At 38.7% G+C, this 14927-nt stretch overlaps 1 protein-coding gene across 6 annotated transcripts in view; it reads left to right on the forward strand.

The window, feature by feature from the left end:
• Nucleotides 1–14927, forward strand: part of adgrl3.1 (adhesion G protein-coupled receptor L3.1) — a 139717-nt gene that overhangs the window by 66414 nt on the left and 58376 nt on the right. For all 6 annotated transcript variants that reach the window (XM_041982979.1, XM_041982982.1, XM_041982983.1 and 3 more), the window contains 2 exons: nucleotides 5659–5673; nucleotides 6773–7561. In XM_041982979.1, coding sequence (XP_041838913.1) covers nucleotides 5659–5673; nucleotides 6773–7561 — 804 coding nt within the window. The remainder of the gene's footprint in view (nucleotides 1–5658; nucleotides 5674–6772; nucleotides 7562–14927) is intronic.

A 14927-nucleotide genomic window follows, 5' to 3' on the forward strand; every position in this document is an offset into this window, starting at 1 on the left:
CAATACCCATGCAGTGTACTTTAGACAATAGAACTTGGCTTGGTTTGAAAGCTAATTAAAAGATAAAATCACCTTCTTGTCTGTTCAATTAAATACTTCTCTCAGACTGGACCCTTGGAATAACTTCATCATGATCACACGCAAGCATGTTGTCGTGGGAACTCACCCTTAAGATTCCTTCTTTCCTTTGTGTGTGACATCTCTGTAACTACGTGCAATGTATATGGGCAGTTTTGTGTGTTTGTGTGTTTTCCAAAGAACCTAAGAAAGGGAAGGGACGATTGGGGAGGAGATCAAGGAGTCAGAAGGAGAGACTACAGAGCGACAGCTGAAACAGAGATAGAGAGAAATAGGTTAGACGAGGCCAGCAGACGAGGTACAGAGAGAACGAATTAACTGATAAAAGACATCGCGCAGAAGGGTAGACAGGGTCTGGCTTGAGGGGGGAGGAGGAAGTGGTGGAAATATGGAGGAGGTAATGGAGAGAACGAACAAGGAGAAAAAGCATGGGATGAAATAATGAAACAGAATGGCAGGTGAGGATATGGGAACAGAGGGGGACAATAGAATAACGGAGAAAGAAAGCTGAAAACGCTTCTGTCCAGAAATGACCTTGGGCTTTAGCCGGCTGATTGGAGATCAGTGATAATCGCACTAAGGCTGCTGTCGCCACTCGTTGTATGCAGAATTGTGCAAGGGAGTGTGCCCACGCCACACATGCACACACATACACACACACAGGTTAACACACTCAAGAGAACACACCGTCTCTGCTCCTAGACGAACACCTCCTTAATAAACCATACGTTTTCAATAAAAATGCTAATTATCTTTACACTGCAGCACATTCGGGTTAACACTGCTTCTGTATGCGTGTGCGCAGTGTAAGAGAAATGGAAAAGTGAAGGAAAAAACAGAGAAAGCATCCAAGGTATAGTGTAAGAGCTGGTCACGTGAAACTGAGAAAATTCTCCTGCAGATTTTAATGAATAAGGAGGTGATTTTAATGAATGTGAAACTACAGAGGTGCCACATCCTTATTATTCTGTAAGTTTTTCTAATATTCATTCAAAGCCTTGCTAGAAATAAATGAATACATTTTTTTCCTCTTGTAGCTGCATAAATAAATGTACAGTCTAAGGGATTTTGCGAATGATCTGGAGAAGATACAGGATAGATTAAACAAAGAAATTCACTTGCATAACATTAGATTCTACTGACAAGATATGCTTTGTTGACGTTCTCTTGGAAATACATCATCTTCTTTTAGCCACACTTGGTGGCTAAATTAGCATTGATAGAGAAGACTACTCGTCTCTCATCATCTTGCACGCGTGAGCTCTCCTTGGCAAAACCTTGAAGTTTCAACAGATGTCTCACTGCCATCTATGCACCTTGTCAAATCCTGTGCACTGAAAAATGAATGCCTGTGATCTATGACAAACCTTGATTTCTTACCCTTGTCCTGGAGATTAAAAAAATAGAGCCACCTGAAAAAACGCCTGCAATAAAGCTCACCAGCAGAGATGTCCATTAATCTAGTGAAACACTGAGCAGCGGTACAAATTGAATGACATTTGTTTGACATTTTCTGTGCCATTTGGTATCCTTGTTGCTGTCATACTTTTATTTGAAATCTGTTAGTTGCTAGCAACCTTGAACTATGTGTTTTTTGCTTTGTGTCTCTGGGATGTAGGAGCTTCAGGTGATGTGGAGGCCTTGTTGTTTTGGTGTCATCAATCCCTGTCCTCCCAACCACAATGTGTCTCTTTGTGCCCGTGTATGTGTGCATGTAGTGTGTTTGTGTTTAGCTCACTGTTATCTGTTGTTCCATCGCACATACCCCCCCCTTTACATAGACACACTATCTAATTCCTTTCCAATTTTTCCTCACAAGGGAGTTGCTTCTTTGTGGTGAACCATTTTGTATCTTAACCTTTAATGGCACACAAACACACATGCACACAAGGATGTACACTTGTTTTAGGTTCTGAGTTGGACACAATCTCCTTCCAGAGATTGCTTATTTATCGGGAGTTGTGCTGAGCCGCACCAGTTACCATGCATTTTTCATGAGGCAAGGATTTAATGGTTGCTTGCGTGTGGGTGTGGGTGTGTGCTTATGTTTGTGCGTTTCAGTATGTCACATGTGTTGTGTTTGTCTAGCAGCTTCTGATGAATTTTGGCTTTAATGTGCTGAAGAATTTATGCACATAGTTTGCAACATGTAGATTACATTTGCTCTATACAAACGTGTGCCATCCAGAAGTCCTACGAATTTTTTTTTTTCCTTGCAGGACTTTGCTTCCCTCTTGTCTCTTTTCCTCTCCTCGCCTTTCCTCTATTCCTTTCCTCTCTCCTCTCAGGGGACTAGTTTCATACAGCAGGTCTCTAAGAGTCTTGAAAGACACAAGGGCACAGCCTGCAGGATTAGGTTTCTGTCGTGTTCACATTCCACTCAGACCCCAAGAGGCCAAACTAGAATGAAATTTATATGTTAAAGAGGTTTTAAGAAAGTATGCATTTCATTAGAGGGTGCTGTGGAAATAGACGGATAACACTTTGTGTATAATAAGCCAAGCTTCCATTGCTTTTTATGATTTGCATTTAAAGATATAAATAACAAACTCTGAATGTTAAAAAAAATAGAAAAATCTTGTATTATTTAAAAAGTTTAAAAAATTTAAAAAGCAAACAGTTAATTCATGTGACTGATGGGTGTCTTCCCAGATATAATAGTCTGTATAATTCTAGATATTAAAAGTAATTCATGAAGAACTCTCCTTCCATTTTCCTCTTATGGATGTCCTCCGCAGTTGCTGTTGACTGCACGCTGTTGGATCATTAGATACAAGTTGGCCCAACATAACTGATTAGGTGTTAGGGTTTGGGTTAGGGGGCTGGGGAACAATAAATAACTTTGATATGGGCATCATAGGACAGTCCAGCTTCCCCATTTCTGCAGGTCACTGCAAGAGTCCAACCATGTTTTCTTCTTGATGTTTGTTTACAATAAGGACTAGGGAGGGGAATTGAAAACTGATTCCACTTGAAAACAGATTCCATATTCTCAAGCACCAGATATCTTCGCCTCTGAGACCCTGTTCACACACACACATGAGTATTTTGACAAATGCAGATTTTTTTCGTGTATGTGTTTGTGTGTCTCTTTTACATGCAAACACAGTTTTCAGGCACTGAAAACAAACTTTTGGAAAAACCCGTTACAATCTTGGAAGATGTTTTCAAGAGATGAAGATTTACAGATGATCCAGCTGTGTCACATGTGAATAGGTTAACTAGTGTTTTTATCTCATTTTTAGATTGTGTCCTGTTATTAGTGTGAGTCACAATATGAGATTTTAACTTCTTTCTTAGCTTGGCAATGGATAATTGTCTAGTTAGCACAGATTTTTACATGTTTGCATGGAAAATATAGTTAGTTGCAGACTACACTGAAGAACAAATATGTCCTAATGTGTTATTTAGAACACTGCTGCATAAAACAGCGCTTAACTTTGTTTTATTTATTTATTTTTATTTGGCATTTGAATTTGCATTTGCTGGATGCATTAATTTTTTAACAGCCTTTGATTTACCCAAACAGACTCAGAGGCTAGGGCTAAATCACCAATCTTTGCTTGAGATTCTTTTGACAGCTTTTCAATCATGTCTGTCAGTTTTTGTGTGGACATAAATTTTTTGTTAACTATGCTGTGTGGAAGTGAATTTTATTGGAAACATAAAGGAAAAAAAACAACATTTAGCAAAATGCTCATGTTCATATTTCTGTAGCTAATAAACTCCTCATCAATGCCTGCGACTAGCAGCAAATCTTCACTAATTTCGAATTAAACATATCAGACACACAGAGCCTTATAGGAGGCTGTGGACTGTACAAGAAAGTGTTTCAGATATTCTGTCACCTTAAATTTTCTCTCTAGGATATCAAGTAGCCAAAAATGTCTACACTTACATTGTCTTTAACTAATGGAGCTCTTTTCATTCTCAGGGTGACTTGTAGCCTCAATGGGCGTCTTTCATCATCTAATTTTAGACCTGGTTTCATAAAATATGTGAATAAGATAAGCTTTATCAAGATTTTGACTGTATGAATATACTATAATTACAGGGAGAACAAGAAAAGCAAATATAAAGAGCTGGCAGTAGAATATAAGACAGTAACTAGTGCTACTGTTACTGTCTACCAGCCAAATGGATCATCTGTAACCAATGGTAAATATTATGCATTTTATCACCTTGTGTAGCACTTCTGTCTATGACCATGGAAGCCTAAATGAAAACAATATGTCCTCATTTTCTCCATTTTATATGCTAATAGAAAAACTACTGCTACAACTGACAGCTCAGAAACACACATCTTCAAACTTCCCTCAAACTAAGATAAAGCAATGAAAGGATAAATGAGTGTCTTCATGCTGTCACATAATTAATAAAGAAAGGCTTGCACCCTTTCTTGAAACTATAAGACCAATATTTCAGAAAGGTCAGGTTGCAAAAGTTTTTATAGTCTGGCATAAAAACAAGATACTCTGGAAGGTAGTTTTCTGAGATGTGAGACAAAAAATATATAGAATTTACATGTCACATATTAATATTCTGTTAAATCAGTTTCCTGCATGTCATCTGAATGAAAATGACACTAAAGACACAAAATCCAAAGTTTATTCAGTTTGGGATTTAACATCATAAGCAGTTGTTAACAATTAAATCATATCAATTCCCATCCCTAATTCCAAAGCAATTTTTTTACAGAACTACAACCAGCAACTGTGTGGTCTGTACCACCACCTGCACTTCAAACCAGATAATGGAAACGTTGCTAATTCGCATTTCTCTTGGGCAGAACAAAAACAAAACAAAAAAAAAAAAATCACTTCAGACTTGCTCTACTTATGAATGAAAACTCAGTTATAGGCAGGGAAAGAGTGTCTGGGTTGACACTAACCAGTGCTTTTAGTATGCTCCCATTTCTACACACAAATGCTTCTGCACCCATACGCAGTCACACAGATTACACGACACACACAAAGCATTAGCTCATCCACTGGGTATCAGAAAACATTTTACTGTGGCAGCTTTGGCTGGTCTACTGAAATGAAATCCCAGTAATCAAATCAGTTTTCTAGTTTTCATTGCTCTGTTACTATTAGCATACCTTAAAGAGCTTATTATCACAGGTCATTTTGTTTTGTTGCATTTTGTTTTGCAGCAGGGGGGGAGACCACCAGGGACACCACAAGTATGTGTGTGCTTCTGCATGTTGTGTCATGCACCCATGCATTTGATCACAGTATCCCTCTTCCTCTTTGGGTGTCTGTTTGACATGTGCATTTCTGCTCCTCCCATATGTGTGTGTGCAGCATATGCGAGATGCAATACTGCAGACAGCTTTCCTGTTTCAGTGCGTTCTCCTCAGACGTTTATGTAATGTTATTACCAATCACACATGGAGAGCATCCTGGCTCTCTCACAAGGTTAGGATGAAATATGAGGACGATTATGAAGATCCGAGATTGTATTATCATGATTTCCTTATTATTGCATCATTAATCTATTTTTGTCTCTTGTCTCTATCTCTTTCTCTCCCTTGTTCTCTTTCTTTTTCTTCAAATCTTTTGCCCATGGCTCATGCAGAAGTAGAACAAAAAGGTAAGTCTGTAACACAAGCCCACACTCATTCACACATGCTCAAAATTTCAGGTTGGGCGTCACTTTCTGATGGCAGTGTTTGAAGCGTTTTGTACCCTGTGGCAGCATGACATCTCCTTCAAAGTCACTGCTGCTATATTAAGACAGCTTGCATATAGAGGCAATTTAGAAACTCTGGTTCTCATTAGACACACTCCAGGGCCATATCATTCCATGGTATTGTGTAGAATGTCACTTAACAAACTCTCCATGGGTTGAGTACATTTTTATAATGAGCCAATGAACAGAAAATTACAGTGACATTTAATATTTCAAATGCTTCCCCGTGATATTAAAGCGACGTCAGTGCTTTGAAAAGCCAATGAATATTCAATAAAAATTCCCAGGCTTTTGTGTGAAATCTGGAATTGCACTATTAAACAAAATGGGGAGGGCAAAAACCACAATGCACATCTGGCCTGTCTGTGTGCATCTGCTATACGGATGTGACAACATTCCAGTTAAATTACAAAAGTTCCTAAGACAGGCCAAAGTGGCTTCCCAGAATTTACTGCGTCTCCCACATCCCTCATAAAACATGACCTCCGTATTCCAAGATGGGAATACTGAGCGTGGAGTGGGAAAATAATTATTGTAACAACTGCAAAAACAGCAGACGATAAAAGATGTGCTCTGGAGGTTACTGACAGAAATGGGAAGGGAGAGAAAGAAAGAAAGAGCTGTGAGACTAATGAGGAACTGAGGAGGGAGGGAGAAATGGGAATAGAGGGTGGAAGTAGAACAAAATGTGCTATTTTCCCTTCATCTCTTAACTGAGAGCAGGGTATTATCTGTTGAATAGAAGGCATGCTGTTGCTGTGCTTAAGAATGACAGAGACTATACAAAATCCAAATCACAACACAGTAAGCCTATCATGTCATCATAATTCACTGGTAGTTAAGCTTAACTTAGAACACTGTTATACTATTTATGAACATTTATAAAAAAGGAGGCAAGCACAGCGCAGGCATTGTCCAAAGCTCTGGAGAAAATAGCTGACATTTAACGTCATTGGGTTAAAGTGTATCTAATGTGAAAATGTTGTCATTTGTTCCCCAGTATTTCTGTGCCCTGGGATTCTACGAGGAGTATATCAAAGTGAACATCTCTTTGAATCAGACCACCAATCTGGTGCATGGTGCAAAGACCCGATGCAATCCTCTGATAAGATCTACTACATGCCCTGGACCCCATACCGTACCGACACGCTGACAGAGTATTCATCAAAAGAGGACTTCATTGCAGGCCGGCCCACCACCACATACAAACTGCCACATCGTGTGGATGGGACTGGTTTTGTTGTCTATGATGGTGCACTCTTCTTCAACAAAGAGCGCACCCGTAACATTGTAAAATTCGACCTGCGCACACGTATCAAAAGCGGCGAGGCGATTATCGCCAATGCCAACTACCATGACACCTCGCCATACCGCTGGGGGGGCAAGTCGGATATTGACCTTGCAGTGGATGAGAACGGGCTGTGGGTGATCTATGCAACAGAGCAGAACAATGGGCGTATCGTGGTAAGCCAGCTCAACCCTTACACCTTGCGTATCGAAGGCTCCTGGGACACAAGCTACGACAAACGCTCTGCCTCCAATGCCTTCATGATCTGTGGAGTCCTGTACGTGGTCAAAACTGTCTATGAGGATGATGACAACGAAGGGACGGGGAACAAGATTGACTACATGTACAACACTGATAAGAGCAAGGAAATGACAGTTAACATGCCATTCCCTAATTCCTACCAGTACATAGCTGCAGTGGATTACAACCCAAGAGACAACCTGCTGTACGTGTGGAATAACTACCATGTGGTCAAGTACTCACTGGACTTTGGCAACAATGGTAAGTCCGCCACAAGAGCTATTTCTCCAATTTCTTTTTTTACTTTACAGCATCATAACATCATTGTGCTTTGAAAACTTTCTCCATGATATGCACTGAACAGGCTACAAGATAGCATTTGACATGTTTTTGAAGATAAAACAGTTCAATCAGTTGCAACATAATGAAATTTAAAGTCACTAATCTCTCCTTAAGGATTCTTTATGGGAAATGACTTGAAAAAGTTTTAAAACAAAGTACCATCTCTATTGTCATGGTTCTCAATTATGATTGTTAATCAACCCCTACCTGAGATCCATATAGTTTCAGAAGGAAAAAAAGAGTCCAACCAAACAGAAATAGAAAAATATGTTGGCATACATTTTCAACTATTCCTCAATATATCAGTGTCCCTGAAAATCTAGATGTCAGTAGAGTTACTATTTGTGGAAGTCAGCTAGACATCATAAAAACTACCTTTATCTTTGCCTTTAGAAACATATCTCTAACAGCAGTAATGATGAGCCTCACATACACCTGCTGTTAAGTGCACTACTTGCAAGCTTTCTCTTTAGTTTCCATGGCTGCTAAACAAATCACAGCACATTCTTAGTGAATGTGTAGAGCAAGTGAGAAAGAGTGTGTGGGGTGTGGGGTGGGGGTGGGGGGTGGTACTGTTACAGCCATATATGTTTGGCTTTAGACGCTCTGTGTTTGACATGTTTTGCATTTACTTTTGATTCATATGAGTTCCCTGTCAATAGTTATCACCAGTTTAAGTTCATAAACTCTGCAAATGTAATTTTATTTATATAATTGATAAAGCACAACACAAATACACCATCAGAGATGTTTATGGGTCCTGTAATTTCCAGCAGTAAGCAGTTCCGACTAGAGCTGTTACATATTGTGATGTATGATTTTAATGTTGGAACTAGTCAATAAACATATTTCAGCTCATTGTCTTGGTTTGGGTTGTATGGCTGCTCAGTGGTGTCGTGGTTAGCACTGTGGCCTTGCAGCAAGAAGGTCACTTGTTTGAACCTTGCCTGGCTCGGGGTTCAAACAATGGCCTTTCATGTGGAGTTTGCATGTTCTCCCTGTGTATGTATGGGTTCTCTTCAGGTACTCCAGCTTCTTTCTCCCGCCATTCAAAGACATGCATGTTAGGCTAATTAGTCACTCTAAATTCTCCCTAGGAGTGAGTGGCTGTCTCTCCGTGTAGACCTTGCGATGGCTGGTGACCTGTCCAGGGTTTATCCTGTCTTTAACCTGCAAATTTACCAGCTTCCCCATGACCCTGATTTTGAAAAGTGTTGTAAAAAATGAATTAATGTTTTAGTTTGGTTTAGCTTCACCATTCTTGTGAGAACTTTATAATCCACAGTTCCCAATCACCATTTTATTTTAGCAAAATTCTTTGAGAAACCAACTGTACTCAAGTTCAACTTTAAACTTGTGCATGATTAAATACCACTGAGTGTGAGAGGAAAGTACAGAAAATTTCAGGTGTTTGAGGCCCTTTAGAGCAGGATGGTCATATATTATCAGAAACCTATAGCGCATTGTCCAACTAATTTTTAACACAGGGATAAGGATTCAAGAATCCATTTGGTGGGTTGGCTCATTTAGATAATCAAACGGTGCCAGGTCCTTTTGAAAGAACCAAGAGCTCTGTCTTAAGATCACTTTCAACTCTGGTATGAGGTGTTACTCCACCCTCCCTTCATTCTTTCCTTTGGATGAAAGGGTTTAGGCCCCTGGAGCCTGAAGGGCTATTTGCCCAGCGTAATTGCCTTTCAGCACCTTTCTATGGAGTGGTCAAGGCAGTCTGGCTGCGTGTCTTATTAAATGATGTCTGAATTAACGCATGCTCTTACATGCAGTTAGGAGGCACAGTACAAGAAATTATAGAGAGAGACAGCAATAAACTTGGTTTCTACCGATCAGTGTGTGTGGGTACGTGTGTGAAAGGATAGCCAGGCTGTAAAAGTGTGCTTATGTATTTGTTTACACATATATAATGATGGGCATGCACATGGGTTAATGTACTTACAGTAGGAGTTTTTTGTTTCTCTATTCACGAGTGTTTATTTATTAAGAGGGTGTGATCACTCTCATTATGGAGATCTGGGTGTCTCAAGAGGCTTTAAAGAGGGGATCAATGGAGATTTAATGTGAGGAATGACCTCCAGTGCATAGCAACAACCCAGACTGCTGACCACTGGGGGATAAATACATACAATCAATGACACCCTGCTCTTTTGTGCTTGTCTCCACTCTGCTCCCTCACCCAGTGAAGACAAGGAATAAATTAACTACCTTAACTGCATGATTTTCTCATTCTTTGGAAAGTGAGGCAACCAATCGATTTATTGAAGTTTTCTTCGGTTGCATGTTGACACATTTTTTTTTCCTTTTTTTAAATTGCATTTATGTATAGTTTCACCATAAATGCATTTAGCATCCTGTGGTGTTGTAAGCAAACTTGCCATGTTCCAGCTAAAGTTGTTTTTTTCTTCCCTTACTCTAGTCTTATTCTAGTTTCAGGAAACAGAGCAAAGAAAGAGGCCATTCAGAAGGTTTCCAGTCATTACTGATGTACAGTAGCTTAATGCAAACCCTGTTTTTGTTTCGGCTCATGTGGACTTCTTAAGATATAAAATTAGACAGGAAAAGGGTCATGGCCTATGAGAAGGACGAGGTTGGCCACTGAGAACAGAAAGTAATTGGGGGTATTACTTAGTTGTGTCTATTCAACTGTATAACAAAGCCATGTGGTTTAAAAATGTTCAATCTGAAGTGCTTGTATTGTTTGGTTGTCGGACAAAGGGATGAGAGCACAGTTTGGCAGTCTCAGTTGTTTGGTGGCCATGTATGCAAAGAGTACAACAAACTGTACATGAGTAACAACTCTTACTTTGACAACACATAGCATGCAGAGGGTGCAACTTGATACTTATAGTAAGATTATTGTGAGTAAACAATTCCTACATTAATATTTGGTCAATGTTCTTTTACATAACGTAATATTTAGATTAGAAAGGGAACTAAAGGGTCATTGTTTAAGTTTCCAGCAATATATTCCGCAAAAGTTAAAATGTAGCACCTTTCTTTGAGGAAACTACCTGATTTCATAACATTGTCCTCATAACCATGATATTTACATGTACATGTGTTACAGACAGCACAGAGAGTCCTGTAAACAATGGAGTCGCAGTTAATCAGCTGGGTAAACTATGTCATGATGCCATTTCTAAATTACTGAGACCATCAGTTGCTGTGCTATGTTCTTTTATAGTGCTTCTCCACAAAGGTTTGATATTGAATCTTGACAGCTCCTTATAATGTCCTTATCATGCACTACTGACATCTTCAGAAAGGTGGGGCCAAACAGCCAGTATTGTCTTTGTAAGGTATTTAAACAACCAATCCTGATAAAATGTTAGTTAGGTTTTCGCTGTTCAGAGAAGAATAAGAAGAAGTTAGCGTAAGCTAGTGGAGAGGAGCGTAATATAATGACTGAGTCAAGCCTCAGCAACGAGTGAGCTGCAACAGCTGCCAGCTAGAGCTAGTTGGCTAGTAAGGGTGGCCATGAAACAATGATTAAAAAGTAATAAGTAAATAATAAATGTGCTAAAGAGACTCTTTCTCTCTCTCTCTCTCTCTATATATATATATATATATATATATATATATACACTACCGTTCAAAAGTTTGGGGTCACTTTGCCATGGGATTCAATAGGGAAAATTTGAGTATATATATATATATATATATATATATATATACACTCAAATTTTGAGCAATAGTGATTAGTTTGAAGGTGTTAATAGCAGCTAATGAATACCAATAAGCAATTGTTGATCATTATATTAACTCACCAATATGTCAGGATTTAGCTAAAATTTTATACAATGTTAAACTATATAGGGAATTATACATAATAATAAAGCCTGATATCACAAAGGTGTGTCAAGAAAAAACTGGTGGATTCAGTGGTTCAGACCTAATCAAACACCCACTATTAGCACAATTACACCTGGTCACTACTCAACAGTGTTTCTTTGTTTTATTTGACAGCACCAAGTAGTGCACTTTGTCAAATATTAATTAACCATTCCTTTAAAAATACTTACTTTATGCCAACCATGACCTCCATGATGACGCCACCGTTTTATGTTAATATTTTGCATTTTTGTGTAGTTCACAATGACAGTCCAGTCACGATCACACTTCCTGACAGCCTACCCTGCCAGTGAACTTCCACATTAAACACATGCACAGTATCTGTCACAGAGTGGTGTCAGCTGAGTGTCCTCTGTAGACATGGAGCTCTGCCCTCCAGCACCCACTTCGCAGACACTCCAACAGCTTCCTCTCTGCCGCTGTTGTTGATTCGGCCAGTCTCACACAATTTGTCTTTTCTTTTACTCTCTTTGATGTGACTTTTGTTTTCACCCTGTAATGTGAAGAACTTGAAATATGCTCAAGTGCAAGAGTTCAGATGGAATGTAATTCAGTAAAAGTACATTTTAAAATTGTTTTTATAAAACTACTTTAATTTCTGTGCGCTAAAGCTCAGCAGGTTAACTGCCGTACAGTATTCCAAACAGCTGCTGTCCTGGTGGTTCTGACAAGATAAGCATTATACACTAAGAAATTTTGCTTTTTTTTTTTTAATATATAAATTATTTTTTTAAAAAAACCAAAGTTTAGAAAGGAATGTTTACAGCAGTCAAGGTATTAAGTATAAGGTCCCTGGTATTGAAAAATATGCCTAGCTTAGCTCACACTCTCATCACAGTAGGTTTGCTTTAAGCATAAGAAATTGAAAGTCATATGGAAGGAAAAACATGAAGCAGATTTAGTTAACCTTGGGTTACGGATAACATTAACATTTACTCCTTTGTATTCTATCACACAGTTGGTGCAGCATGCGGCAGGAAATTTTTTTTTAAACATGCATGTGCTTTCCCTTGGTATTTAACGAGAAAGCAAACTGCCTCTCTACATCTATTGTTTTCCTTGTCTGTTTGTGTTTTATTCTTTGACTGTTAAATCTCTATTCCCCCTACTCTGATTTGCACACAAAAACCAATTCACAATGGCAGGAATCTGAAAATTTCCTCTTTCCTTCTCATACATCTTTCTCTTTCACTTGGTGTTTTCCCCCGTTTTTCTCTCCATCGTGCTTATCTCCCGCCTAATCTGCCCTCCTTTTCTGCTCCAAGTTCTCTCCCACATCACTCAGACCTATTTCATTGAATGCCCTTAGATGTATATCTTATAGAGGCCTAGTGCATGAATATAAGTTGGAGGCAAAGTCACTTGTCTCTGCATCACCCCTTTCTTCCACCCCGCAGTCCCCAAACGCTCACTCATTCTCTGCTGTTTATGGAGTTGTTTCATCATGTCTTCTTACATGCATATTATAGAGCCTTGCCCTACGCAAGCAGCATGGCTCCGATGAAACATTTGAATAATTTATCTCCTCCAGTCTGCCTTGCCACACTTTGGAAAGTTTTCCTAACAAAGTCAGAAAATGATTCATTTAATCTGCATCTTCTAGATGGGAGGGGCAAACTGGGTTAAGACGGAGAACATACACATACCAACTTTGTTCTTTCTTTAGTTTCCCTCTTTTCTATTTCTACGGCTCCTCCCACTTCCAGGTATTTTTATTCTTTTTATTGGATTAAAACTATATAACGGCAGTCTTAAAATAGCTTTTTCTAGGACGTCTTCAGATGATGCTTTATTTGAGCCTGTATATTCTTCGGTTGGTGTGAAAAGAAAATAATTATGAAAGTTTACTGAGTAACCCTGCAGCAATTTTAGTTGTGACATATAGAAACTAAGTTAATAATGATAGCAATGATAATAATACTCTTTATTTTTCAAGCCCTTTATACATAGGGTTACAAAGGTTTTTTTATTTCAGAAAAATAAAATCACTGTGGACATGATAATAAAAAGGCAAAGCGCTGTTACACATAATGAAACATAAATGGAGGCAGGATATTGGCAAAGATTAAACTGTAAAAGCTTATGTAAAAGTATGAATAATGATAATTAAGCTGTACTTCTTTGTGTTTTACACTTCTTTTTCACATACCATTTTTCATTCTAAACTTTTTATAATGCTAATTTCTTGTGAATTATAGGCTTGATCCCACTTCATTCAATCAACAAAGGCAAGCAAATTTGTCCTGTGCAGAATTATTTCAGTATTTTCACATGGATGCAGTTCTGTCTCAGCCTTTGTGTGCAGCTCAATTTTTAATACAACCCTGTGCTAAACTACTCAAACTTGTCAATTTACCCCTTAACAATAGCACATGCAGGTAAAAGAAAAAAAAAAACAAACAGAAATCCAACAGGGATATTAATAGCTTTTCCTAAACTTTTTTTTTCATTTTGAATATACTTTAGAGAGTTATTTAAGATTTGAAAAAAACATCTTCTCTAACAATTATACTACTCAGTAAAAAAAAAGAAAAAAAAAGGGCCAAGCAGGTAACAGTAGTCTGCCGTACATTTGATAAGCAAAACACTGTAAATCACTGGATTCTTGTACTGCAGTAACATAATGTAAAGTTGATTATACTAGGACTCTTGTAGAAATAAGAGTAAAATACAAGCAATTCTACTGCCAATATTTTACTGCAAGTGTCACAATATTTCACAGTGCATCAAGTTAAGAGATTAATGGACATGACCTTTACTTGTCTCCATGTCAGATTACAGAAATTTAAAGGCTGGCCTTTGAACTCTATGGTTAAAATCACAGAGTCCCATTTCCTAAGGAAGTCAAGCACAGAGTAACTGTTGTCTTTATGCCCCTCCACCTGTTTTTCTCCTTGCCACCCCCACCACCTCTTCTTTCCTCTGCCCTTCTCTCCTCCGTTTGCTCCTTTCACATCCTCCATTCTCCTCCTTGGCACCAGATTGCAATCAAGCAGCAGCAGTGCAGGAAATGTTGGAAGCAAGCTAAAGTGGAGAGAATAACAACAGTTAATGGTTGAAGTGGAGACCCTCTTTCACCAGTTCGCTGATTAGACTAACCCTCAGCACTTTTCTGGCTTGTCAAACCAAGTTGAGTGTGTGGATTCTGCCTGTGTGAAAATGAAGGCATGTTTACATAGCATGTGTTTTGGTGGTTTATAAAGGGGAAAACCTTTAAATTCAGAATTGTTTATACTGCTTTAGAACTTATCAGCGCATTAAATGGCCTCCTGGGGAGCTATAGGCCTTTATCACTTATAGGTGCAGAGAGAAAATCTACATTCTTCCCACACTTCTGTGGGACCGTCTGTTCTCAAATACTGAAGCACTTATCTTATTTTTTTATCAGTGGACTGGACTCTGGGTTTCAGCATGACAA

This window comes from Melanotaenia boesemani, chromosome 4 (genome assembly GCF_017639745.1).
Source record: "Melanotaenia boesemani isolate fMelBoe1 chromosome 4, fMelBoe1.pri, whole genome shotgun sequence".
Taxonomy (NCBI): domain Eukaryota; kingdom Metazoa; phylum Chordata; class Actinopteri; order Atheriniformes; family Melanotaeniidae; genus Melanotaenia; species Melanotaenia boesemani.